General features: G+C 41.3%; 1 protein-coding gene across 1 annotated transcript in view; it reads left to right on the top strand.

The window, feature by feature from the left end:
- Positions 1-27734, top strand: part of LOC112949057 (BTB/POZ domain-containing protein KCTD1) — a 65162-nt gene that overhangs the window by 18805 nt on the left and 18623 nt on the right. Inside the window, exon 2 of the mRNA XM_026041435.1 lies at positions 14717-14895. Coding sequence (XP_025897220.1) covers positions 14732-14895 — 164 coding nt within the window. The 5' untranslated portion in view covers positions 14717-14731. The remainder of the gene's footprint in view (positions 1-14716; positions 14896-27734) is intronic.

Raw genomic sequence — 27734 nt, 5'->3', positions numbered from 1 at the left:
CTATATAAAAGTGCTCATTGATTCTAATTTGCATGCGAGCATTAGAGCTTTTCTGGTGGTTAATTTCCTTTTTTTTTTTTAATGCTTAAAATCTACTTTCAAGTACTTTAAATCTGGTGCATACACTCAGATTTCCCCTGGATTTCGTAGTCCCAATAACTGGTCATCTTCTAGTTTACTTCCTCTTGCCCTCCCTGCTCCCCTGGAGGTGACTCTCCATCCGCGCTGCTGGATGCCCTCCTGCCTTGCTGCTGCCTTTGCCTCCTGCAAAGCGAGACTTGCTCAGGGCCAGACGAGATTGCTGTTGGTGGGAGTGAAGCTACTCGGTGCTGAGCATTTTATAACTTTTGTCACTCTGACGTGGGTTAAGAGRTTTTGTCAGCGCAAGCATGTGACTTGTGGCTAGCAAACCTTGGGAATGCTATATATATATATATATGTGCGCATGTGTGTATATTTTTTCTTCTTTTGACCTGTATTTGTGACGTAGCTCAGTCTGAGAGAACGCTGGGATCTCCAGGACCCTCCTTGAAGCCTGGATGACAGGACCTTCAYGCCGTGGCTGGCACCCAGCCATCCTTTCCAGCTAGGACTGGCTTAATAAATTCCCCCAGCCGCACCTCATTCCACACTCCCGCTCAGGTGTGTGGAGCGAGGCACACAAACACCCTCGCAAATCCTCCTCCAGACTGCAATGGTGTCSTGTGTGCGAGGCAGAACCAATGGAAATCATTGAATTTAGTGTTTCTGCTTTTAAAAAAATACGCCCTTGCCACACATCCTCCTGCTGCGCACCCCAAGCCCCCCCACTCTTTGCCTCTGCCCCAAACTAATCCTTTCCCTCCTCAGTGCTTCATCCTCAGGGAATTGCTCTTCAGAAGGCAAGTGCTTGGCCAAGGACATCTGTAGTCAMCCCAAAGATGGCTACAGTGAGCCAGATTTGTAATTCCAGAGCTGCTGCTTTCCAGCACCCTCTGCTAGGGAGCTGCCGCACGACGTCTGAAGCCTTTCCCACTTGTTTCAAGCGCTCCTAATTCTGTTGTTGTAATTCACCTGCTCCTGAAGGCAAGCTTTTCAGGTATTTGTTCCAGAGGAGAGACCAAAGCCTCTCAACTGAAGTGTGTGTTGTTTATTTTTATGTATTTCCCCATGCTTCTGCACACTCGGAGATTATATGACTCTGCGCTTTGCCTGACCTATTTATTGCTTTTTGAAGGCTCTGTTCTAAGAGGGAATGCTTCACTTTTCTCACTCCCAAGATTTTGCAACTCTGCCTCCTTTTAGCAGCTGTAGTCCCAGTTTTCAGCTGTCCCTTCATCTGCTGCTGTTGAGTCATGGCTTAGGAATGGTTTCTCCTACTTTGCATGCGTCGGTTGGAATGTAGAGGGTTTTTTAAGTAATTACTATTTTATTTATTACTTGATCATAGCTGATGGCTGTCTCCACTTTCTCCCACTCTTCTCTGTGGTGCTCTCATCCCCAGCCATAATTGGAAATTCTACTATGGCAAAATGCCTTGTGTTTCAAGCGCTCCTTTCTTGGTGTATCATTCTAGTTCTTGCAGGAAAGAGGAAAAATCCATTTCTCAGCATTTGAGAGCTCTAATAGTTGATGCCAAGAGAGTCATTTGGAGGATGGGGTTCCCATCCCATGGAACGTGGAGCCACGAATGTCTCATTTTAGAGCTTTCCCCCACCTCATGCTCAGAGCGTAATGTGGGAGTCCTGTCAGGTACTTCAGAAACCCACAATTTCAAGCCTACCTCTTGGGAGGAGGAGAAAAAATAATTCAGCAGAACTGTAAGGTGGATTTCAGTATGCTAGAGCTTGACTTGTTTTTAGAGATAGATGAGTGTCAGGTAGGAAATGATGCTGTGTCCCTGTCATGTTTCGTGCAGTCAGTTTGTAAAGTCATTTCATGCCCCCAATCTCTGCATGAGCACAGTTCACAGGAGACAGACACTGCTGTGCTCCCTCGGATGCTTAGGGGAAAATAAGTCTCCGGAAATCTCCTGCCTGTAAGCAAGGACTGAGGCCTTAATATCTCTTTTTTTTTTTTTTTCCTCTCTCTCCCCTCTCTCTTAATTAGATATAGGTCACATTCTGTTCAGAAACTTTGCATAAAAAACAGGTTTTACCGATTTCTATCCTTAGAAATAAAACTGATTTTGCTGCATTAAGTGATTATATTTTAATACCAGACACTAAATTCCTGTATCTTCTCTGCATGTAATTATTAGATATTAAAAATGCTCTCTTGGAAAGTATCTACAAACGTATTTTAAGATCCTGTGGTCTTTCTCCTCCTGTAAAGCATGTGGTTTATACATGTATCTCCTCCACCCTTTCCCATTGTGGAAGCCAAATGTAGTTCAGGGTTGTCCATTCCAGACCTGAGCTGCTTTTAGAGGATGTTTGCAGCTATCAGCATGATTTGGTCATCGCTTCTTCAGATGCTCAGACTTTTGTGGCTTTAGCAAGGCAACCTATTTCTTTTTCCTACTTCCTATGGAACTTTTCCTACTGTGTTACTTTGAAGGAGAGGAGCTTCACGTAAGGCTTCCTGGCTGCCTTGTAAGTTGATCTGACAGTGGGCAGCCCTGCAAGAGGACTGGAAGGGAAGAGTCAAGTCAAGAGAAGAGTCTGCCAAGGGAGGAAGTTTTCTACCTGATGCTCACTCACCATGCCAGGGCYGGTTCAGCTCTAGCCTGTGACTGTGTGTGCCCTGTATAGTCTAACTTACTTTTAAACCAGACATACATAGTAAAACAGCTGTGTAGATTTTAAGTTTGGCTTTTATTTTCTTGATGGGGTTGCCTGTTGTCTCTCTATTTTTCATTAGTTTGAGACTAAGAATCTCAAACTCGGAATCATCTCAGAATCATCTGCTTGCAATACTTCTCTYGTTGCCTTTTGTGTCATAACACGGCTATATTTAGTCTGAGTTTATCTTAATGTAGCTTCATTTCTTTTCAGTTTCATTGAAGTGGGTTRTGTTAAAAGCAATAAAAGCAAGTAGCTAGACAAAGCAAGATGGGCATTTCTTGATGATTGACAGCAACCTTTTCTGTTTCCTTAAACTCTTTTGGATACTTTTGTCTGAATGCTGGTGGTTCATGTATTAGTGGAAACCGGAGAAGCACAAAATCAGGCAGGGAGCAGCACATGTGCTCTACACAAATATGTGCAGTATAAGAATTTGGCCAGTGTTTCAAGGGGTGTGTGTGTGTATGTGTGTATGATCCACTGTCATGTGGGCCTTTAGATGAAGCCTGCAGAGCTAATTAGCAAAGGTCGTTCTGTCTACAACTAGTCACCTGGTTGCTGCATCATGAGGTTGGAGGTTCATGGTGGCAGCGATGGCCTCTGGTCGTGTAGAGCACATGGTTATATAGTTCCATAGTTAATCCACCCTTGTGGGCAGAAATGCTAAAATTAGCTGCCAAATGGATGTGTTTATCATACAAGCTGCGATGACTACTTGGAGAAATCCCCACAGGTCTGAAAACAATAATAATCAAAATTGTATTTTCTTAGCCTTGGATCCTGAAGTATCTTTTACACATAATGGAATCAAATGAACCAAATCTAAAATATGCTTTGTTCATCTGCCATATGGCCGTCATCTTGCCAAGCGCACTTTTTGCCTTCCAGAGAAGAATCCTATGTTCTCCTTTCCTCAAATCGTGCCCTTCATGAATACCAGAAAAATTACGGCTCGGCACCAATAGACATGTGGGCACCATTCCTTCCTCCCCCCCCCCCCCCCCCCCCAAAGTGTGCTATCAGGGCTTAAGAAAACCTCAGAAAAACAGGAGACTGAAGACTTGTAGTAAACTAAAAATCTTGCATTGTGCTGTTGCATTGAAGAGCCTTTTAGTTGAATTATGGCTCTACATAGGTTAATTCAGGACATCTCCCCCATTCCTGTGAGCTGCCAAAAAGCACACGTGCTTCTTGGAGGGGTCCAGGTCTTGGTGGGGATGGAGGGTAGGCAGGTACCTGGGTCGCTGGTGGTTTTGAGCAGAGTTCCCTGCCTCGTGTGATGTGTTCACAGCCCCTTGGGGAGCTCTCGGGGGCCTCGGGACCCCTCGTGCGGGTGTTTTTAGTGCCAGCCCGTTTCCTGGTCCGTGGCACCAGGCACTGGGATATTGCCGTGTCGCCTGTCCCTAGGGGTTAAGTAACACGTGCGCATTTTGAAATAGCTAATGATAAATAATAGGATTTTGCTCATGACTCTGTTTGGACTTTTTCRCTCTCTTGCTTGTTAGGAAATAATGTAGGCTGATAATTTTAATGAGAATTACAAGAGGGGAGGAAAAAGTTCTAACCAAGCCCGGAAATGCATAGGGAGCATTTTGGAGCTGAATGAATGATTTTTATTGCAGTCCATGTTCATGAAGATTTCTAAAAAGCCAATTGTTCCAGTAAGCTTTCTATTGCTTTTTTTGTGCTGTCCTCCCTCTTGGCGGTCCCTGTGCACCCCTCTCGTTTGCAGTCGGTGGTCGGTCTCGAGGACTGGTGTCGCTGATTTGCTCAGCTCGACACTAATGCTGGGAGGAAAAGTGAGGGGAGAGAAGGAAGACCCAGCATCTGGGCACAGCTCCCTGTCATCTGTCGCTTTTGTTTCCATAGCGTTGCAGGGCATCGCTCTTAGTCTGAAGGATGTATAATTTAAGCTTCCAGTTTTATGCTGTGTTTCTAATTCTGTATCAGGCTGAACTGTAACAGTCAAAAGTGCAGTTCTGTTTGCATCCTTATGTTCAATCGCATCATTATTAACATATGGTTTTAAGGCCATTTTGTGTCATTTTTTTTCCTGCGGTTAGGCTAGGGATGCAGCTATCTATCTACTTTAATGTTTAGTCTCATAATTACTAAGTGGATGCAGTGTCTTCAAAATTACAATTCAGTCTGAGAATATTTTATTATTGGTTGCAGCCAGAAACATCTGGAAAGTGCTTAGAGCTCTTGTGTATTGCAGCATTTCATGTATACAGTTTCATTAGTTCCTTATATTTTTGTCCCTTTTCTTTCTCATTTTCATATGTCGAGAAGAGCTAATAGAGGGGATTTTTGTTTTGATTTCTCCAAGTCCAGTGAGATGATTCCAGATAAAGACTGTCGGAAACCCTGGTTTGCCTGTTTATTCTGAAGCTGATGATAATCTGTCGATAGGTCCAAAAAATATGCATCTTCTCTAGATGGGTCAATCTGATCTCTTTCTCCTCCTAGGCAAATTAATAAAACAAATTAAAAAAGMGCTAAGGAAAGCAGGCAGCTGGCTGATTCAAAGGGAGAGGCTATGTTTTTCATCACCACCCTTTCAAAGCCTCTCTGAATCAAAAGAACCATTGGATTGCGAAGGCAAGACCTATGCCACACCAGAAGCTCCCAGTTCAGCAATTTTCCCAGGGTAAAATTATAACTCATGTTTCCTCAGCACAGGCTGTAACTGGCAGCGTTCCTTCTACTTCTAAGGGTGAAATTGCTGGGGGGAGAACAGACATCTAATGCGCCTCTGGAAGTTTTACAATGGGTGTTAGCCTCGCTTTGTGAGGAGGCAGACGTTCTTCTGGAACGCACCCAAGGGCAGGTGCTACGCAAACTGTACTCCAAATTAGCTTTAAGATAGTACGGGCTTATTTTTGTGCAGTTTCTGATTCAAACGTTTAAGAAGTCCCATTTCTCAAATTCTGACAGCTAAGGACAATCTTCTGATCGTCCACTAAAGTCTGCATTTCTTTATTTCTGGGTCTCTAAAATTTTGAGATACTGTGCGATTCATGATATTAATCTTTGTTCACGCACTGATAGAATCTTAACTTGCAAAGAAAACAGATTTTAGCAAGGCTTGTTTTTTTCCTCTGGTGTAGCTTCTCATCATAAGGCTAGAGGGCAAATTGTAGGCTCCCTACAAGAGTGGAGTCGGCGTTTCCCCTGCCTCAAATTTTGATGTCATCTTTAAGGAGTTGTTTAGCTTTGCACTCAAATGTACCAACGTGATCCTGCCAACAGCAGCATCCCTTTAAAGACAGGAGGGAGTGTTTTTCTTCAGCTTTTCTTATGTAAAAACTCATAAAGAACATGCATAGAATGCATGCTAAAAGTGGATGAAAAGCAACACTTTGAATAATTCGACTAAGACCTCTGGAAAAAAGACCATATTAATAATATAATTATCTTAAACTACAGGGTGTCAGGCTTCCACAGTGGAAGGTGGATTCCCATGTCCAGACACTTACACAGCCTGTGTTAGGCAGGATGTACAGACTCTGGATGAAGTCCCATGGCACGTAGCTATGTCCCCTGCAGAAGTGCTTGCAAGCATCAGCTGCTGCCGTGCAGATGAAGTGGTGCAGGGTATTTGAGCTGCTGCTGCTGCTGCTCAYCAGAAGTATTTTACAGGGAGAGCTGTTCTGTTGTCCCAGTGCTTTGTCAGAGACGTGAAGCTTTCTTTGTGTGCTTGCATTCATGGGAAGTGCAGGTAAATTCATGCTGCCTCTGTTACCTGAGGTCTGATAGAGGCGAGAGGAGTGACCTATTTTTCAGCTTTAAAGGAAAGTAAATGAAACTGTCCTCGGGGCAGCAGAAACAAAGACATTTGTATCAGCTGTAGTGTTGTGGGCAGGGCTGCCAGGCTCTTCAGAGCTCTTTGGGCCTTGCAGCACCTTTCCCAGGGACGGCTCATCTTACTAAGTGCTTTTTTAAAAAGGGAAAAAAAAAAAAAAGTCAGAGGCTCCAAGATTACAGAAGTCTTCACTGAGGCTGAGGGATCTGTTGGTGGCTACAGGCTTGTAATGATTTGTGCCATATCTGGTAGCATCTCTTCTTTTTCGAGGATAAACCACCTGGCCTTGTGCATCTTGAAATGTTTTGGGTTTGGCGTGTGTGGTTACGGAAGGCTCAGGATAGGGATTTAAACTTCCTTCTGGTTGCTCTTAAATCGGTTTTATTGCCAGCTTGAGGAAGAGGCAAGCTCCTCGAGGAACAAATACCTTGAAATGGCAGGTACCTGTCCCCTCCTTATCATAARGCACCATGAGAGACAGCACGGCAGCTCTCCTGACCTCCAGTCTGATGTCCTCACACAGCAAAGCTGGGCTCCCCAGCATGGTTGCAGCAGGTTTCCACCCGTTGCCTGCTCGGGAGGTGCAATCACCCAGTGATTATACAGTGTCGGGCGGTCAGCTGGGAGTTGCGGAGCAACTGGGAGCAACTTTAAAATCCGGTTTTGCTTGTAAATTAAATTGCCACTTTTCCCGAGTAAGAATCAAACTGGTAGCGAGTCTTGAAGGCCTTAGTCCATTATGAAACTGTGTGGGGAAATCTAGTCTGGATCCCCACATTGTATGTGGAGATATATAGATGTATATGGATACATCTCCATGCTGTTTATATACAAATATATATTAATTATTAAACTCAGTTGCAGTGAGTTGGATATATTAAGAATTTCTTGGTAGGGATATGGGATGAAGTCAAGTCCAGCCATATTTATTCCCTGCATGGCCAAAGCAGAGAAGAAGAGAAGGTGTAAATACAACAAGAAATGATTCTGTGTGAATGGGTAGGCAGCGAGGAAGAAGAGTGTTGGTGGTTTTTTTTTTGTTTTGCTTTTTTTTTTTTTTTTTTTTTTTTTTTTTTTTTTTTTTTTTTGTTTTGTTTTGTTTAAGAAAAGTGCTGCCTGAATGGAATGGATACATTTGTTTGGGCTGACCTCAGCTCTGCTTAGGCTTCTGTTTGCAATTTGAAGGCTTAGGTGAATTTTCAAAAAAACTGTAATCACATGAAAAGATAAAGAAAGATTCTGTAAACTTGACATTTTCTAAGGCCTGAGATTTTTTTTAACTCACCTTTACTACACTATTGATATAAAAATAGTGCCACACTTGACTCTGACCCATGTTTTTTTTTAAATGTCTTTTCTCAAGTTAGACTTTTTTAAACTCTTGGTGTGCAGTTTCTGCTGAAGTTTGAGTTAAGGTGCTACAGACTTGGCTGCTCCCCGCCGCGGGGTTGTTACTTTCAAACTGTCTTGAGCAAGTTTCTGTCCAAGGCCACCTCTGTCATCAGCCTCCAGGTAGGCAGCTGCCTCCACTCAGCATAAATACCTTGCTTCTGTGGAGCCTTGCCTGCTTTTGGTTCTCTGCACTTGCAGCATTAGGTCCTGGTCTGCTCTGAAATGCCAGCRAAGCAAAAGCATGACAAGAAAGTGCAACCAGATCCTCTCCATTACTTGAAGCACTGAGCCAGTGTACCCACCCACACGCGCCTGGGCCTCCTGGAGAAGCTCCCAAGCGCCCAACGTGTCGGCTGTGGATGGAGGAGAAGACCACAAGCGGCCAACGTGTCAGCTGTGGATGGAGGAGAAGGCCACGAGCGCCCAACGTGTCAGCTGTGGATGGAGGCCTTCCCTTCTGCAAGAGACAGAGCCAGTGTTTCTCCCAGGAGAAACAGGAGGAAGGAAGGAGCAGCTGAAACATTCTTGACAGGTAAGTGCTTTAGTCGCCGTTGTTGCAGCAGTGATTGCAGGAGGTCCATTGTTGCCTTTGTAGTATTTGGGTATTGCACAACGTAAAGAAAGGGAGATGTAGTTCTACTGTCTTTCTAGGACCTTCAGGAAAAGTCTTCAGCTAGTGTTTTCTTTATTTTAATGGTCTGTACCTTACTTGTTGGGTATCTCTGTCCATTTTCTTGGACAGTCACMTGGCATTCACCTTGCTAAAATATTTTGTTACATGGATTTCTGCAAACTTGCTGAGCAGTGGGAGTGAGCAGCTGGGAGAGAAGTCAGTTATTGTCTGCACTGAAGCATTTCAGTCTCTCAAACTTGCCATTATATTTGACTATCTTGTGTGATGTAACCTGACCCTCCATCAASATGTCATTCAAGATATCAAAGTTTTTTTCCCTCGGAGGTCTAAAATAATACTTGTGCTATGACTGCTGAATCCCAGGGAAGCATACATCTTTGCTTACTATGGCACTAAATTGCATATGATGGTGTTTTAGGCCTGTCCCTCACCTAACACTTGAATACAGTTGCTTTGAAGTTGTGATTAATRAATGTAATTCTTAATGTTTTGAGTCAGCAATCCTAAAGCATCTGCAAGGGAAAGAGCACTCAGGCTGTGCTGTGTTCTAGTGCATCAAGCATACTTTGGCAAGGGAAGATGATGTGTGTTTTACTGTTGTTTTGCAGACTCAGTGGCAGCAGTACATCCCAATGGTCTCGGAGAGCGGCTGGCCATCAGTGTAAAACTGAAGAAGCAGGAAGAAAAAGGGCATGGACACACTCACATATAAGAACTTCGGGCCCAAGCTAAGGCTTGTTCTTTGTGTTTTGGAGAGAAGGTGAAAAAGAAGAGAAGGCACTGATGACATGGAACACAGATCACATTCTCCAACATGAAGCTGTCTCTGAAGCCCTTGTGGGACTGAGGGCCACACTCAACCCAGCACCCAAATGTCATATATGGCCGTAGCCAGACCCTGCTTTGTGAAGAAGTCGCTGGTTCATAGAGATGCCTTGGAATTGAGTTTTTCCCCTTCAGCAGAATGAGTGTCCGGGCTCCCTGTTCACATAGCTCAGCGTCTGTGCATGCTTGTTCCTCCTTCCAGAAGTGGTTTGTTCTATACTGATACTGTTTACATCAAATAAATGCTTCCTTTAGTCTCTTTGTTGTGGTGACTTTTTGCTGAATCAGAAAAGGGGGGGGAGGGGGTTACTTGTTAAGCCTTATGGTGAGAGATGATCAGAGGTTTTTTAATCTTTAATGTTTATTTTGAAAAAGTGAGTCTTCYAAGTGAGGACATTTTTGCAAGGCTTGAATGTGAGAGAATCATATTATTCCTGGTCTCCATGAGAGACTTGAACCTGGGCTCCCACATCCCCATGGGTACTTCTCAGCATCAGTCTGTTTACTTCAGGGTCAGAATGCATGACTGTCCATGAAATTTTAATAGTTTCTACTTTGTGCTGAGGGAACAGAGATTTGTGTCTTAAACTTCTGAAAGTTTTCACCTTGGGGAATTTATTTTTCATCAAATGGATTGCATATATCCAGAGAAGCTTCTTCTACCTGAGGTTGATGTWTGTTAACTGTTGTTGCCACTTTAAGTTGTTCCTGGGCACTGAGCTTCTATTAAGTAAAAACAATATTTGTAGCTCTTTAATGGCAAAGGTGAATACAGACMGAGCTGATGAACTCAAGCTATGGCATGATTACACTTTCTGATGCTCAGGCTAGGTGAGAGAAGTCTGTACTCATCTCCCTCAGAAGATGCAAGGAAGTATGAAATAGGTATCTTCTGAGGGGGAGGTTCAGCTCTGATAACTGAAGGCTCTGGTAGGTAAGCTGGGCTTCTTTGGATCTTGAGCTGTGGCAGAGCACCCAGCAATCCAAGCATCTGAACACAGACGCTATGCTATAATGAATATATGTGGAGCACACAGGTGGAGTGTGTCAGATACAGTAACCCTATCTAGCAGGTCCTTAGCCTGCAACCTAAAATGATCTTCCCTATCCTGTGAGTCAAGTGGATGTTTTGTATTTGAATGCCTGTCCTCCAGGTGAGCGAGCTGGGTTGTCTTGTAGTGGTATATATTTGGCAAGGCGTCTGACTTTAACTGGCATGAGTTTACTCGAGACCACAGAGTGTAAATAACACTTCTGAAACCACTTCTAATCATAGGAGTCCTAACAAGAGTGAATATTTTGGGCTGGGGGGAGGAGGGAGGAAGTTTCCTGTCTCAGTGGATGTATATACATGTTGTAATAGCTCATGTTTGCCAGATCTCTGGATTTTCTTCCACTAGCACCAGAAGATTGGCATGGTTCCTACTAGGTTGCTCTTTGGTAGACCAGTTGCATCAGTGTGCTTCCCAGCCCTACAGCCAGTGTGTTTTTTCAGCCTAGGTATAAAGGCTTTTTTAGCAATGTTGAGGTGAGATGCTGGGAAAGAAAAGATGCTGTTACGATGCGTGTAAATCTCAGGGAGAAGTTCTGGGTAGGGCTTCCTTTGCCTCTGTTGCCTTTGCAGAAAGGCTTGCCTAGAGAAGAAAATGAGAGCAGAATCAGGTATGCTTAGAGGACATAGGCCTATTGACTACTTGTTGAAAGACTCCTTCGAATGTTAGCAAGAAGAACTCCAACTCTTTTTTTTTTTTTTTTTTTTTTTTTTTTTTTGTAAAGTAGAGCACTGAACTTGTGTGATAAGTCAAAACTGAAGTGTTTCATAAGGAGATGAATACTTTGGAATTAATTTATCTTTAACTTCTCAGGCATATAAATTTTACTAGCACTTTACAGCGTCTTGTTTCTGCAATAAACTCATTCCAGTTTTGAAATCAGAACTCCTTTTTTTAAGAATGTTCATAATCTTTGAGGATTAATGTTGAGGGTATGTTAAGTGTTTCAGGTAACAGGAAATGGTGTAAAACCTCGGATTGACTGTTCTTATTTAATTTTAATAGGATAAATATTGAAATATTTATAAAGAATGGTATCAAGTGAAAAATGGGCTGTTAATACAGATCAGGTAACCACTTGATGTAGTTTCTGAACTAGAAAGCAGTATCTGTGACCTGTGTGAGAACAGCAGTGTTTGATCTGCATCTAAATGCTTTCTATGTGCAAAAGAGCTATATAAGACCAAACATATAAATAGAGGCTTTTGAAAAGCATTTTGATCCTGTTGACATCAACTGTTTTAAACTGCTTGATCTGTTAGATTCCAGTAAATTTAGTTTCTGAGATTCCCTCCTTCCTCCTGTAGTTGTTTCTAAGGAATTAAATTTGTAGTGGAAATTCAATTTTGGTACTAAAATACTTGTTATAGAGAGATGCCGTCCAAATCCAGGACGGTACCTTGTTTTAACCATTTTTTCTGCAAGCCTGTTAATTTCTGTACTTGCAATAACCAATGCAAGCTTCTTGAGGAACACTGTTATTTCCCTTATTATCTCTTGCATGTTTCAACTGATACCCCAGTTTAACTCTGAACTGTTAAACAAATGTCAAAATAGTCTTAAATCAGTGTCTATTGATGATCTAGAATGATCTTTTATGTTGTGTTAGTGGGTTGTCCTGTGTACAAGGAGCTGTTTTTTTAATCCCATTTCTGATTTAGTTCCTTCAGTGTGACTGCAGTTGATACCATTGCCTAATTTTGGTGTGGTCCTCCAAAATGAGAGTGAAAGGGTTGTAACTGAGGGAATGTGCGTTGTGAGCTAAGGCTGGAGTAAGGTTAKCATTACTGTATTTAATATCTAAACATTGAACATATAGGCACTTTTTTTCTGGAGACATCACAAATCCAGGTAATTTGAAAGGGAAATTTTCAAAAAGGAGGAGCRGAGGAAGAAGATAGCAAAGGTTTTATTAGAAAGTGTGTTTTTTTATTCTTACGATTTTCAGTAGATAAAGGCTCCATGTAATGGCATCTGGGTTACATCTCATTTTGGAAATCAGCTTAATTTTCTTATGTTTTTCTTTCTTTTTTTCACCTTACAAAATGCTTACAGTTCTTCGACCTATCTCCCTTCCTTGCAATGATGTTTATACTCTGCATTTTCCTACTGCTTAATACATCCTGTGCTATCCTAGCTGTGCTGAATGAGGTCTCAGCCTAACTACAATATTAACCCTGCAAATCTGTTCATTTTCTCCTGAGCAGCCTGAGGCAGGATATACAGTAGATGTGTCCAATTGAAAAACTATTACAGACTCCATGGTGCTGCAGTGTGCTAAATTGCAACAGGGATGTGTTTTTCTGACCAAAAAAAAAAAAAAAAATATCCTCGTAAGGGAGGTAATGTTGTCTTATTTCACRCAAGTTATGGAATTTGTTTTTTGTTTTAGTCTCAGCCTTCTTTGTTGATCTAAAATTGTCTGTCAGCTTTTAGGCAATGAAACATGCTCCCTTCCCCACAGGCTGCTTTCCTGCTGTTATTCATCAAAAGTATGTTTGTGTGTTTTTTACTCAGTTGGTATCTCTTCTTGCAGACTTATTTTCACTTTTTTCAGTTGTTGCTTTTAATGTTTTTCTTCATTATTTTACTAAATATCATGCTGAAGATCAGTAGCATCTTGGGTGGTGGTTGTACCGCATAGCATTTATAGCAGACATTAGTTTTGCATAGCGTGTGTACCTTATTTTGCCTGGACTTGTCTTCGTGGTGCTGCAGGCACCTCCTCAAGCACTTGTAGTGATTAAGAGTGGTATTTCTGAAAATTCATATTAACTTCTGCTCATAAAGAAACAGAAGAAGAAAAGAGAATCTCTGAGGCTTTTCCAACGTCATAACTTTTTTTATTTTTTAACTCAAATGCTTAAGGTTTTTCATCAGTGTTTGACCTAAACTTGCTGTTGTGCAGTGCCTTGTGGTTTACAGATGCCTTACGTTTCATATAAGTTGGATTTGTTGTGCAACGTCAGCCTGTAAATCACTTCTCTCAGACACTTACCTGGATCATGTCCCCTTTATAGTTTGAATCTTTAGCAAAAAAAAAAAAATGTGCAAATGATGTTTTGAGCACTCGAGGCCTCGGCTACTGGGAGCCCTGGGTAGCGCGCGCTCTTGGACGGGTGCTTAGAGGTTTAGCAGCAAGCTCAGTCGGGATGTTTACAAGGGATCCCTTCCCTCTCGCCGCTGAGAGACGTGTCGCAAGAACAAAGGGAGTTGTGTGGTGAAGCGTATCTTGCTTCTTGCTGCTTTGCGTGCCTTTTAAATGTAAAACTCGCAGTAATTTGCAAGGGCTGCCGGTTCTCAGGGCATCTTTGGAAGGTTCCACCACGGCACACAGGGCTTCCCGTGCGCTGGAAAGCTCGGCTGTCTCAAAACCGCTCTCGAGCGCGTTTCTATTTTAATCCCGGCCTTTGAATGCCGCCTGCCTTTCCGGCTCCAGCAAATCGCCGTGCCGGCCCCACCCCGCTGCCGCGCGGGCTCTTCGCCGCCGCTCCATCTCTCCTTCGCCACTAGAAGTTGGCTCTGGCGGCCAAGCCTCTGCTCCCTGGGCCGCGCTCGGGGCTCGCGTTCGCCAGGGAGCCGCTCCGACCCGCAGCCTCTGCGGGGCGCGCCGGGCCGTCCGCCGCTAGACGTGTGATTCTTAAATGGAAAATGTCGTTCTCAAAGGCTGTCGATGCCCAGCGTGCCGCAGCGTGTGAAGGGTTGCCGAGTCCGGCTGCCTCTGCTCCTGTTTCCGTGACATGTGAAGTGGAAAGTCGGGAGAAGCGCGTGCAGAATGGAGGAGTTAAGGGTTTGTATTTCTGCTCGGGCTGTGCAGCGCTCATGGAGGGCTTGGGAAGGAATGTGGGTTCTGCCTGTGGCTTTTGGTTAAAAAGATAATAATTTTCGCAGTCTTTCTGCCTACTATTAGTGATACTTTTTCAAGGCCTTTATCAGCTCTTACATATGAGTATGTTTTCTTTCCTTGTGTGGATTGTCACTTGTAGTGTTCAGGAACAACTTGTTTTGTTGAATTTATTGTCTTTTTTGTGGGGTATATCATTGTATTCTGCCCGACTTTACTTAAAACATAGCTGGTTGAAAGATTTAAAGTTGGATTGATTAAAAAGTTGCCAAATACTTGTCTGCACTTTAATAAGATGAAAACCATGAGCTGAGACTGAGGCAGTGCTGTTGACTCTGGACTGGGGGCTTCTGCGAGGCTACTGAGGAGATCATTAACCCAAGGTCTATCTCTTCACAGGACAGTCGGCCCAATATGTCAAGACCTCTGATCACTAGATCCCCTGCATCTCCATTGAACAATCAAGGCATCCCCACTCCAGCACAGCTCACAAAGTCCAACGCACCAGTTCACATTGATGTGGGTGGGCACATGTATACCAGCAGCTTGGCCACGCTTACAAAATATCCCGATTCCAGGTAATCCTTAAAAAGATTGTTCTGCATGTCTTCAGCATTGCCTGTACTTCAGTTTTGTCTTTGGACATCCTGGGGCTGTCACATGATATTACATTTAGTTCTTTCTGTTTCAAAATTCAGTTATGTTTCTACTGGTAAGGAAGCTGAGGCTGACTTTTCTTTCCCTCCTTCACTGCGTTTCAGACAAATGACACCTATACAAATCCCTATGTTTATGTGCTATAACGAAGTCAGTGGTAACAAATACTTTCTTTTTACTCCAAATAATTTTGGATTTATGCCTGGCCAACCATTCTGTGCTTTGTTGCATTCAAAAACTTTATAGATCCTGCATTTAAGCCTAAAGGTGGGAGCTTGGATGTGTTGCTTTTTTTTTTTTTTTTTTTTTTTTTAATGTGTGTGTGTAGTTGTTTTTGAAACAACTGCTTTCCTGACATTATCAATATGTAATCTCAAATGTGTCTCCGGAGATAAAGGCCTGGCTGTATGCAACAAAATATAGAACACTATTAACTTAGTACTTTTTGTAGAAACTTGACACCTTTTGAATAGTTAGATTCTGTTCTCACTTCATATTTCTTCCAGATTAAGCAGTGGTGATTCTAGTAGGTTATTGGTATTAAGCAGTTAAAGGGCTTTTTTTGTTTGTTTTAAATAATCTTTAAAACTCTTTGAACATGTAGTGAGTGGCTATTTCATGGTTGTGACTGCAGATAAACATTGTAGGGATGCAGTAAATCTACATGACTTAGTTGTCATTTATTAGATGTTGAGTATATCACAATATTATTCTTATACGCTGTTCTGTGCTGCCTAATCCTGTTTTAGAGGGAAGACAGTGCTGCCTTCACAGTCTTTCCACTCCATCATTCAGCTGGAGGAGGAAAGTAAGATTAACYCCCTCTCCCCTTTCCTTGTACTCTTTTTCTCTCTCCTTTTCAGTGCTAGAGCAGAAAACAAATTTTGTGTAAGGTAAGCAGCAGAAAGCCGCATTGCAAATTCCTTGGGAAGGAGAAGCTAGAGGGGTCCTGCTGCTACCTTGATATGCATCCTTCATCAGAGGTGAGACCAGGTCTCATTTCCTCCAAAGGATGGATAAATTAGTGCATGGGGGACTAGTTAAGAGGTGTAACCCATTGGATCCTTGACTGTAGGCACTTAACCAATATCATGATCCTTGATTGCAGCAGGTTGTTTTTCCTTGCTGATGGTTTCGTGAACAGTTCTATTTACATTGTCCCCTAGAATGAGAATGTTAGCTATTTTAATTCTTGTAATTATCTGGAGGCTAAAGAAATTAAGTCACTCCTTACTAAGGCTTTAAGAGCATCTTTATGGAAGTCTTGAGGTTGTTTCTCGTAATTTAGTTTGTTCTGGGGGGCATCTGATCACTCTGTTTGAACTACAGTTAAGTGATTCACTTCATAAGTACATTTTATTGCATAGGACTTCCTTTCTCCAAGACCTGKACAGTTTCCTCTATCAATTGTTGTCCTGTCACATTACTGCTCTCCAGTGTCACCTTTGCCCTTTCTTTTGAGTTACTTGAGTACCAGTGACTCACAATGGAAATGCTTATTAGGTGATTTTATTTATTTATTTAATTATTTATTTATTTTTTGTCTAGGTAAGCTTTTGTTCTCATCAGCTCTTTTGTCAGGGGATGGGGAGTAGGAGGCAAGTTTGGGAGTTTCTACCATCTGAAAGCTCTAACTTTCCCTTCAAAGAGTGCAAGATGTACTACTTAGGATATGTTTTTATTCCAGGCATGCATTTCACTACCTATAGAGTTGGATAGGTAGTTTTACCTAGGACTGTAGATAGTAAGAGCTGATTGTGGTATGGAAAGAGAATGGTAAATATAAGAATACGAGAGAGAGGTACCCGGACACATCATCTGTCTTATGATGACCTCCTGAAGGAAAACCAAGCACAGCAAAGTAATAGAAGTATTGCCAAAGCACAAGTCTACCTGTTGAGGTTGAAGCAATGTTTGGAAAAATTTGAACTGTTCTCTAAAACCTAAATCTGCCACTTTGGGCACATGTTCTTAGGTAGTGTATCCAACTCCTAGTTGAGATTACTTAGCATTTTGCAGTAGTTGGAGTGCTGGTGGTGTCTGAAACTAGTGAAATGTCTTCTGGCATTGGGTGCCTTCTTGCAGCGCAGCGTGAGAGGCTGTTGCTTTTAATACATGCAGCTTCTGTTCCCATGTTAAGTTCACAGGGACAGCCTATTACTTTTTAACTGAAGAAACTAAAATGTCTTTCATAAGTGTGTATGGTAGCAGTGGAATTTAAGTTTAATATATTCTGCTTTCAATTGAGCTATTGTAACACTTTAAAGTAGAAGCTATGCCTGTAGTGTCAAAGCCAATTTAATAAATTAAACATTTTAAAGCTCTTCAAACACAATTTAAAAACCCCAAACCCTAAGCTGTAGCTGTTCTATTTCAAGTCATTGACATACGTTTGTGTTTCAGTTCTGACAGAAAGTGTCTTTTGAACCCCTTGATGAGAGAATAATTCCAGTATAGCTGTTAGAACCTGGAATTCCCAGCCACTTCTAGAACTTCAGATTTTTTTTTAACATTAGCAGCTTCAAAAGAGCAATTACTAAACTCATTGGGATGTCAAGACAATGGTTTGAGACAATAAGCTGACAATCATGATATAATAGTTTGCTTTTCATCTGTGAGATTTTAACTTTTTTCCAATGTATTTTTTCCCTAACTAGATATGCGTGTGTATTTGTGTGTGCATGTATAAGGTAAATGCTATCCAGAGTGTATCTACAGTCAGAGTCTGCTGATGATGGGTTATTCTACTCCAAACTTTCAGACAGCATTGGTTGAATGATTTCATTTTCTACCATGTATGAATGAGGTCCAAATTGAAGCAGCGTCTTGCAGAAAGGTTTGGGTTAGTTGAAACCTCTTAAGGTTTACTCTCATATGAAGTATTGTATGTGAAAATAAGGTCCTGATTATCTGGCGTAGAAGAGCACTGCTCCAGGGATGAGTCAAGGCATTGGTTGCAAACTCCAGCATCAAACAGGTTGAGACATGAAAGTCATTAGACTCCTAACTCGTATTACATGTAGTCTAAGGGCCAGAAGCCTAAAATGAACCTTTCATCTGTGGGCCAGGTACCAGAGTCATCTTTCTTTGAGAGATTGGAAGGGAGATATCCAAACCAGCAGCTTTGGAGACACTGTGGCTTGCCGATGTGGAGGAGAGCTATCCTGACAGAGCAGTGTCTGCTTTGCAGCAAGTGTAATCCTCCTCCTTTGGGCTCGGTAACATCTCCTGCCTCTTCTTTTCTTCCCTTTCTGAATAGTATGGGAGGAATAGGAGAGGGTAAGTTAGAAGGAGATCCTTAAATGGTTTCAGATGGAGACTTCTGGGCATGTTTTACCATGATTCTTTTATTAGATCTCCAGGACTGGTTTGTGACTTGATTTGTAAAACACCTACTTCCAGGTATCCATCCCTTCCTCCAAAGAAAACCTAGGAGAGATTATATGACCATCTTGCAACCAGTGCTGTGCCTCTACCCTTTGCTATAGGAAGACTACTAAGGGCTTTTGCCAAATGCTTCTGTGATTAAGGAACCCAAGGAAGCAGGGCCTACCTGTGTTTTAAAGCTGACACAATGAAATAATCCAACAGACTTCTGTCTAAAAGGTTGATCTGAGTATTCCTTGAATTCTACATTCTAAAAATGAAATAATGCTAAAAAAARAAAACTAAGAAAAAAAGGCAGTGGTTTAGAATTCATGAGCCCAGTTATATTCCACACCAAGGAGAACTTCCTAGTTTCACAAGGAAGATCACATGTGATATCAAATCTCATCAACTGGCTTCATTTTCTCCCAAGCTACCAGTGAGACCATGCCTCAGACATGATCTCATCCAGCTGAATAGTAAGTTTGCCAGACAAATGCTTCATGAAAAGACAGTTTGAATCAGTATATCCATGTAGAAGACCTGATGTAAAGTAACTCTCCATAAAGAAATGGTACTTCTCTTTTAAATGCCTGAGGAGGGGCACATGTACTGTTGTACAGATCTCTCCATCAAGACTTTGAATATATCACACATGCATAGACTGTTCCAGCTATTTCTCAAGTGTCAACCAACAACGTTGGTTATACTTGTGTTTTTTATGCTTGTGTCCATGCCAAAATACAAAAAAAAAAATTATTTCTACTCTGTGAGAAATCTTGTAGTTTTGCAGTTTGCTCTATTATGAACAAAATTTTGTTCTTCACAACCACCRGTTTAAGTCTGCGAGGATGACCCATGGTAATACAAAGTTACCTCTCAAAGATTTGGATGTACTTTTATAAGAGAATTTTGTTTTTGTGAGTGAAGTTTTTCAAAAATGCATATGCTTGCAGCAGTCCAGAGCAGACATCAACTGTTTTTTTCCCRTGAAAGAAAGATACAAGTTGAGGGTGGGCTAAAGGAGCCTGTTGTCAGAGTGCTGAAGCAAACGCATGTTTTTCCACTGTTCTTTAGGATCACCAGTGAGTCTGAGGACACTGAGTTGAGATTTTAGGGTTTATGATAACCAGTAAAGTGAGCACAGGTCAGTTCTGTTATTTGAACCTACACAGCTTTTTCTTCCTGTAGAACACTGTCATTTTTCCAGTAGGCTAAAACACTGTCTTAGAGCCAGCATTCCTGCTTTTTCAGCCTTAATGCCATCTGTCTGAAATCTACCAAAATCTGCACYAGACTTGAAGCACCTCAACTTGCTGGCCTAACTAAATGGGAAGATATTTAGCTTTGGTCATATGAACATCAGCTGTCTGATATCTCTGGTATCAGAAATATCAGCAGTGTCATCCATCTCATGGGTTCAAAGCATCTAGATGTTTAATTAGGGCTGTCCATGTCATCTGGTATGAATATTTGTGTGATACCATGGCATCTCATTGCCACATTCTGCATTCTTGTTGTAGAATGGGAAGATTTAATTAAAGCCTATGGTACCTTGTGGAGCCTTTTGAGGGATACGACCTAATGGTATCGTTGCATCTACCATCTTGAGTTGCTCCCTGCATGAGATGATGGGTTCTTCTTGTACAGTGTTTCACAATACTCCCAAATTTCTGCCCAGGGCTGTTTCAGGTTTTCATATGAACCAATCCATTCATGTCCCAGTTTTCTTACCCAATCTTCACTCTCAGCCCTCAGGGAAATTAAATTTCACACACTTSGATCCAGTTAGGACAGTGCTGTGTGGGGTTTTTTGTTTTGTTTTGTTTTCAGATTTTGATATGTGTTTTGTTTCTCCCTCCAACAGGAGTACAAAATTATTTAGGCAAACTCACAGACTATCCTTGGACTTTGCTAACAGTTTGGGAGCAAGCCTTATCCTCCACAGGTTACGTACATGGGCCTCCAAGGACATAAGGCATATTGTGAATCTGACAGGGTAGAACTGTTTCCTCGTTTAAGAGTTTTTGCTGTTTTGGTCTTCTAAAGATTGTGCCCAAATAAGACACAAAATAAGACACCAGCATGGTCCTTACTGTTCAGAGGTCTGTTGCGATGAGGCGCTTTTGCACTTTGTTGCAAGACACGTTTTGCTACTTTGCCAAGGGAAAAGTCCTGTCACACTTCCTGGACCATGTGGCTAGTACCTCTCAAATTGTAATTATATGATTTTTATTGTTTTAAAAATAGGAAATTTTTAGATTAAGATTCTAGTTTAGGAGATTTTTTCCTTTTTTCTTTTTCTTGTTTTTTTTTTGGCTTTTTTTTTTTTTTTTTAATAAACCTCCTTAAAAAGGAAACTGCCAACTGGATGGGTGTTAAATCTTTGCAGACTTTCATTCTCAGTATCTGGATTCATCTTGCTGAAAGGCGTACATCTATTTGTGGAAGAATTTGGTCATCTTTCTATTGTAGCATCATTCATTTCTAATGAAGAAGAGTTCTCAAATAAGCATTGACAGGACAGCRGGTAAAGACTAAAGTAGCTCTGCATTTTTTGAGAACAAAGATTGAGTGTTGATAGTTTCAAAAAGCAAATTTTCTTAGGGTTTTCAGTATAATTGTACTTTAACCCTGTCTGCTGTATTAGCATGAGTGCTCTAAGTGGCAGTTTCATAATAATTTGTAATGTTCCTGTCAAGGGGGAGTAGGCAGAAGAGGTTGGCAGAAGCTCAGTTTAATCTTTGTTACCTATTCCGTTTGTGCATCTAGTTATTTACCTTTTATATTTCATAATTTGATTGTTGCATGGCCTTGTGGCAAGGGAAGAGGTTTGACAAATGAAAATACATTGACTTTGTTACTGACTTGTTCTGTGATCCAAGAGAACTGATGAAGTTTTGAGCTTTGGTCGCTTCCTAACAAGCAAGCAATTTGTAAAATGCTTTGGGATGATGATTGAAAGTGTAAAAGATGACTATCTTGAAGTGTAAATATTTATAAATGCCTGTAACTGAGATAGAAACAGCTGATGATGTTAGTATCAGTAATCATCAGAGTAGATCAAGGATCAGTAATATGTTAGTGAGGAATAAATCCTGATCCAGAAGGACCATACTTATATGGTTAGTCCAACATAGTTCAAAACTTGCATGCTGTCATCTTGTGCTTCTGACTCCTGAGATGCTGTTCTGTATTTTGTTTGGGTCTAGGCACCTATATAAACTTGGAGGGCAAAATGTAGAATGGTGTAGGACAAGGTTCTGTATTCCAATTTCAAGAAATCCTGAGAATTTACACAACTAATATTGTGAAGAGGAATCCGTTTTAATACACGCTTGTCAATAAAGAACTCAAAGTTAAGTATTCTGACCCTSGCTGTGCTCAGACTGATTTTGTCTCTAGGTGTGTATGCTGAACTTAAGGTATGTATTGACCTCACTTTGCATCAGTTAATTGTCACATGTCAGTTGCCACCTTCACCTTAGTAAAAGTTAGTATTTTCTGTAATAGTCATGGCATTTTTTTATAGCTTGCAATGTCAGCAAGTTGTGGCTCTGGCTTGTGACCACCAACTAGTGAATATGATCAGATTGGCCAGCTTTCGTATCATGTGGTCCGTAACTGGTAGAGTGAGTCATCACCGAAAGGGATCATCAAGTTGGTATCTTCCTCTTATAAGTGTCAATAAAACATTTTTTTGCATACTTATTTGGAAGATAAAAAACAGGGCTTTCTATTAAGTAATTTGGCATTCCAATGTATAAAATGGCAGTGAAATCAAGATAGTGAATTGTCTGAGGACCTTTTGCACAGAGGCAGACATAAAGAGAAGATAGATGAAGAGATTCCTATCACAGAGGCTGTTACCATGTTTAACTGTGGTTACGTGAGTATGACACTAATGGAAATATTCAGGAGTGTTAAAAAGCTAAAGGCATCAGCTCTTCCTTACAAGGCTCTTGGTCCTCTCACCAGCAAACATGTTTCTGAAGGGAGGGAAAAAATATTTTGATAATTGTTGGTGTGGTTACCCTTTTCCAGTAGGTTTGTGTGAGGCTGTATGGGTTGGCTCAACCTGTCAGCGATTGAGGGGAAAATGTCAGTGACTTGRCTGAAAGGTCAGTGCTGAGAAATCCTTTGACTTTAATGACTGTTTGATCTCTGTCCATCCATGGATGGAAATTTGTCAGTGATGGGCAGTTGGTTGTGGTATGCATATTTTTTCACCCAAAAGCATGGCTTCATAAACCTGCTTGAAGGTACCCAAACATCATTTCTCTTTCAAACTATTCAAGAAAATACTCAGAAAAAAATAGGAGGGCTGAACCTATGGTTCTTACTGCTCTAAGGACAAGGCCATTAGGAACTGAGTGGGCAGTTTTATGCCTGCACTGAAGTATTCTGCCCTTGGGCCATTTCTGGTTGAGTTTAGATCTGCATCCCAGTCTCCAGACTCGATGTTTTGCCTTTTGCTTTGCTCAGTCTTTGCACTCAAACACTGTGTGTTAGTGCTAGGATATGATCCTACTTCCAAATTGTACTTCGTTGGTCTTTCATAAATTGCAATATAGTTGCTAAGCAAATTGGCATCCAGTATGTACATAATTGCAGAAGTAAACACTTGGCTTCCAGTTTTGCCATCAACACCTGGCCACCTATTAGGTGTGTTTGGAGCTTTAGGATATACTTTCCAATTTCTGACTTACTTTTAGGTAATGATTAACTTTCTGGCTGCGTTTTACATGTTTGTAAATGTATGTTTGCCATTTGGGGAAATATTTTCAAAGTGTGCATAGGAAATGTGGAAAAATTTTTAGGACTCGGTGGTTATCTGCATTCTCTTTAATGCAAATAATTCATTAAAGTGAGATGTCCCGACCAAGGGAATGTCACCAGTTTCTGTTACATGAATGTGCCCTTTCAGCTGCTTTGCAGTTTATTCCGATGTGGCAGTGTTGTGGCTAGACAAACGTTGTCTGAGGAGCTTTATTTCTGCTTTGCCATTCATTCTCTCCCTTAGTTTCCCATTCTTGGGATGACCCTCCATTTAGGAAACATCCTCGGGATGTTTCTTCCCATTCTACTCTGAGAATTGAGCTTGCTATTGCCATCTGAACTTCCTCAGTGTGTTGTGTTCATGTCCTTCATCTCCATTTTTGTATCTCAGTTGGAAGGAATCAGAGCTTGCCGAAGTCACAAGTGACCTTTATGTAAGCAGATCAAAGCAAGTTATTGCTTCTTGGGCCTTTCTCCTCATATTCCTGCGTGGTCTGGATCCTGTTGAGGAAGAGTTTCCTTTGAGCAGATAGTCACCTAGCTTGTTTTGCAGCTATCTCAAATGATGCTTTCAACCTTAGCATCATAGGTTGAAAGCATACTCAGACTCATTAGTATTGATCTCCCCCATGGAAACTATAAATTAGTAAACAAAATAAACTGTTTTCAGCTGTGGTCTGTAGGTTAACTTTGAAGTGTTCCAGCCCAGCTGCTGCTACACCACAGTGGGCCAATTTTCTTGGTTTTCTAAACCCACCCGACCAGAATCTTCACCTGTCCAAAACCTGGCTGCTTATTTCATGCCTCAGACACCTCAATGGGGAGATGAGCTTCAGCAACAGTTTGATAGGAGTTAATCTGCCCTTATAGCTAATTCTTCTGACATGCTTTGTACACTTTGGCTTACACAGGGAAAGCTGGTCTTAGGGTTGCCTTCCTGCTTAGTCCTTTGACAGTGTAGTATATAGGCTAGCTCAGGTGCTTGAAGCAATTTAGCACAGCACTCCACCTGGACTAGTTTATCCAGCTTCCAGCTAGCTCAGCTGTGCTGCATCTGGTACCCAAGCTAATTACTGAAGACCTCTCTTTTATATTTCTACACAGCATTGCATTTTGCAGCAGAGGCGGCCGGTGAAGGGAAGCAACGCTGGCAGTTCATAGCTTCTGTGAAACAACTTGCTGTTGTGGAGAGTTGAAAGGAGAGTAATAAAAAAAAAATAGGCAGTTTTTCTTGAGATGGGTGAGCCTAACAGAATTAAAGAGGGTGTACTTTAGTAGTTCACCGGTTTATAAAGACAGATTCGTTCTATGTCCTAGACCCCACTGGGGTTTTTACATTAAAACACGACTTATCTGTCAGTCAAATTATAAACATAATTGCTCTTTAAATCACCTATTAAAATACCATTCCTTGTCATGAAAACAATATATTTATACTGTTGCATAGTCCGTGTTTGARCTGCTAAAGTCCTTTCCATGTGAGGAACGTTGCAGGTAGAGCTCTGTGTGGGCCCCGAGACGCGCATGAAATGGGAAGAGCGATGAAGTCCCGGTGCAGCAGCTGCAGCTTCCCTTGGGCTCCCACTGCCCCGGGGGCAGCTGGAGGGATAAGCAGCATCTCCCAACACCACACCCAAGCTCTTTGCATTCCTCGCCGGAGAAATTGCTCGTAGTTACTTATTGTGGCATAGAAAGTTATAAGAGCGTTTCCCGTAAGTGTGTCATTCGAGAGCAAATGATGGATTATGTCCTTCCACACCCCAATGGGATGCTTTGTGCTGTAATTAAAAAATAAGTGTTGCAATGTTGAATTGGAAATATTTTCTGCCATACAATGAATTTGTTTTGTTAGGTTGCTTGGATGTAATTGCAGCAATGTCCGTGTGCTAGAACAGTGTCACGGGATAATGGTTTCCTGGCCCTATGCGAGTGCCAAGGCCTGGTTTGCTCAGTAGCTCTGGTGCTGTTTATCTTCATCAACACTAGTGATTATTTTGCTTCTGTGAAATACTTCTTTTCTTATTTAGTTTCCCATATGCATACTATAAATTATAGTTCTGTGTGAATGTTAACCACAAATCCTAAACATTAGGAGACGCTTCCAGGCCAGAGAGGGTCAGCCCAAACTTGTTGGAGATTCAAGGGAAAGGAGTTCCAAAACAGCTACCCAGCCTCATTAAGGTCTGCTAGGTTCCTTTCACCCATCTGAAAATTGATTTCTTTTAAACAGTTTAGAGGGCCCTCAGGGTCTTACAGCTTACATAAAAAATGAAAACCCTCTTGTCTTCGAGCAGTGCAAGGAGTCAATACAAAAGAGAAAAATGATCTTTTAAGTGTATCCCATTGAATCCAATATCTGGAGGGCCCACGTGTGTGATACTTCATCATCATCTTGGTGAAACAGAGGGGAGAGGGTGAGGTAGCATTTGAGGAAATTCAGAGAAAATGCTGCAGTACTCACTGCTGCAGGATGGACTAAATATGATACAAGCCAGAAAAAGAAAGCTAAAGAGAGGGGAAAAAAATGCCTTTTTTTTTTTTTTAAACAAATTTCATATTATACATGTTTGAAGTTTTGAATGTTTCTCCCTGTAGATAGGAAAGTTCCATTGGATCAGAATACAACTTTCTGAGTCTTTTCATTACAGTAATAAAGAAAAAGGGAGTAAGAAAAAATAGTTTTTGTTGTACTGTCAGTGTATTCTAGTCTTATTTTGTCAGGTTGTCTAGACATTAGACTGCATTGTCGTGGGCTAAATTTTTTCTGAATTTCTGATTCTTATGTCAAAATAGTTTTTTAAACTCTGTACTTAAATAATTTTTAATGTTTGTATTAATCATTCTTACGTTTTTCTTAAAAGAAGACTTGATTTCTGCTGTTTTGAATTTGCAGTATTCATTTAATGGTGTAGTGGCATTTTTTGACAGATTATGCAGTTAGGATCTTTGGCTGTCAGTCTTTCCTTGCTACAAGTAATAAGAATGTTATTTGGAAGATTATATGCAATAAAGCAGAAAGGAAATAATCAGATTTGTTTCCAAGCAGTAATCAGTAGTAATCAATAATTCAAAAGCGCTATTGAAAGATGTATTTTGGAGTGTAGTAGCAAAGGGAAAAAATGAAGACTAAGCGTCCTGGAATCGAAGCGACTTGCCAAACATGCATCCTTTTGGGTCTCTTCCACTTCCTTTGGTGAAAGGTTGGCTTAAATAAACTGAGCAGTAGGCAGTGGGTGTGTGTTTTTGCACAACAAGGAACGCCCAGTGTGCTGTTGGCCATGATGCTGCTAAAGGCAGAAGAGAGCTGTCAACAGTCCTAATTGGTTATTACCCAATAACGCGCACCCTCAAGTGTCTTGGGACTGTAAAATGCTTTTTACCTAGCCTTCCTACATGAATAATGAAGCACTTCAAATATTCATCCAATTATGCTCAGCTTCTTTCTTGACGAAGGGGTGCCAAATGCAGTTGGACATACTTCTGACATAGGATTTCAGCCTGTGCCTCTGCTGGAATGATTTAGTCATAATTCTTAACTTCTGGGGAGAGATTAGATAGCACCATGATGATAATTTTTTCAGCCTCAAAAGCTAGAGTTTTCTCTTTTGATATTCTGTTCAAGCTATAGCTTTTTCCTTTTGATATTCAATTCCAGTTTTCTACCAGTATTATTTCAGAATTTAAAAATATAATAATTTAAAATATATATTTTTGTTGTATACATTGACTTTGCTCCCATGAAACTACTCATGTTCCATTAAATCATAAAAAATTGCTTGTTCCTCAAGAGCTGTTTATGCAGGTTCATATGCCTGAAGTAGCCATCAGGTGTTTGAAAATTATGCATGTTAACCGTGTATGACATTTATTTTCCTCTTCTAGTTTTTCAAATTATTTTTGCTATATTTGCCATCCCTCCAACCTTCTGAAACATGGAGAAGGTGCTGTGCCAGTGCCTGGTGGTGCCAGTGCCTGCCCATGCCAGTTTTATGCCCTCCTGCAATGAAGCTGTGGAAAGTCCTGTTGGCCCCAGGATGTTGCCGCAGTGAAAAACCTTGTGACAGTGTCTACCTTTYCAGTGTGAAGGAGATGCATGGTTAGGGAAATGTTGATAAATGCTGTAGGAATATATAAAGCCAGAGGAATTGTTGTAGGAAAGATTCTCCCTAAGTCCTTTCCTCCTTTGGAAGAAGTTCTGGGAAAGAAAGGAAGGAAGGAAAGAAGCAAACTACTGCTCTTCTGTAAGGAAAACTTGTTTGATGGCTCTGATTTTTATCAGATATTCTCATTTTTCTGTCTTCTAATGCTGTTGTCTCAAAGTTGGGCCTTGGGCCTTGCCTTTCACACTAACCATGTCTTGTTTAGCAGCTGACCSAGCTACACTCAGCAGAGCTGCTGTTGTGCTCCCCCCTTCCCATGTTGGATGGATGCTGTGCTCTGAACAGCGGAGGTCTGCCTCCAAGTGAACGTTTCCCTTCCTCTCTGTGCGAGTAGAAATGACCCCCTCATCCCAAATCATGTATGATTCATGCCATGATCATGATTCATGAGAAGCCTCTTTGAGAGACTTAACAAAAGGAAGTCGAAGATGGTATTATTGAAAGTTGCTACTTGG

Source organism: Nothoprocta perdicaria, unplaced genomic scaffold (assembly GCF_003342845.1).
Source record: "Nothoprocta perdicaria isolate Ctin4 unplaced genomic scaffold, notPer1 scaffold_284, whole genome shotgun sequence".
In the NCBI taxonomy this organism is placed as follows: Eukaryota; Metazoa; Chordata; class Aves; order Tinamiformes; family Tinamidae; genus Nothoprocta; species Nothoprocta perdicaria.
This window is presented reverse-complemented; position numbering and strand designations above follow the sequence as displayed.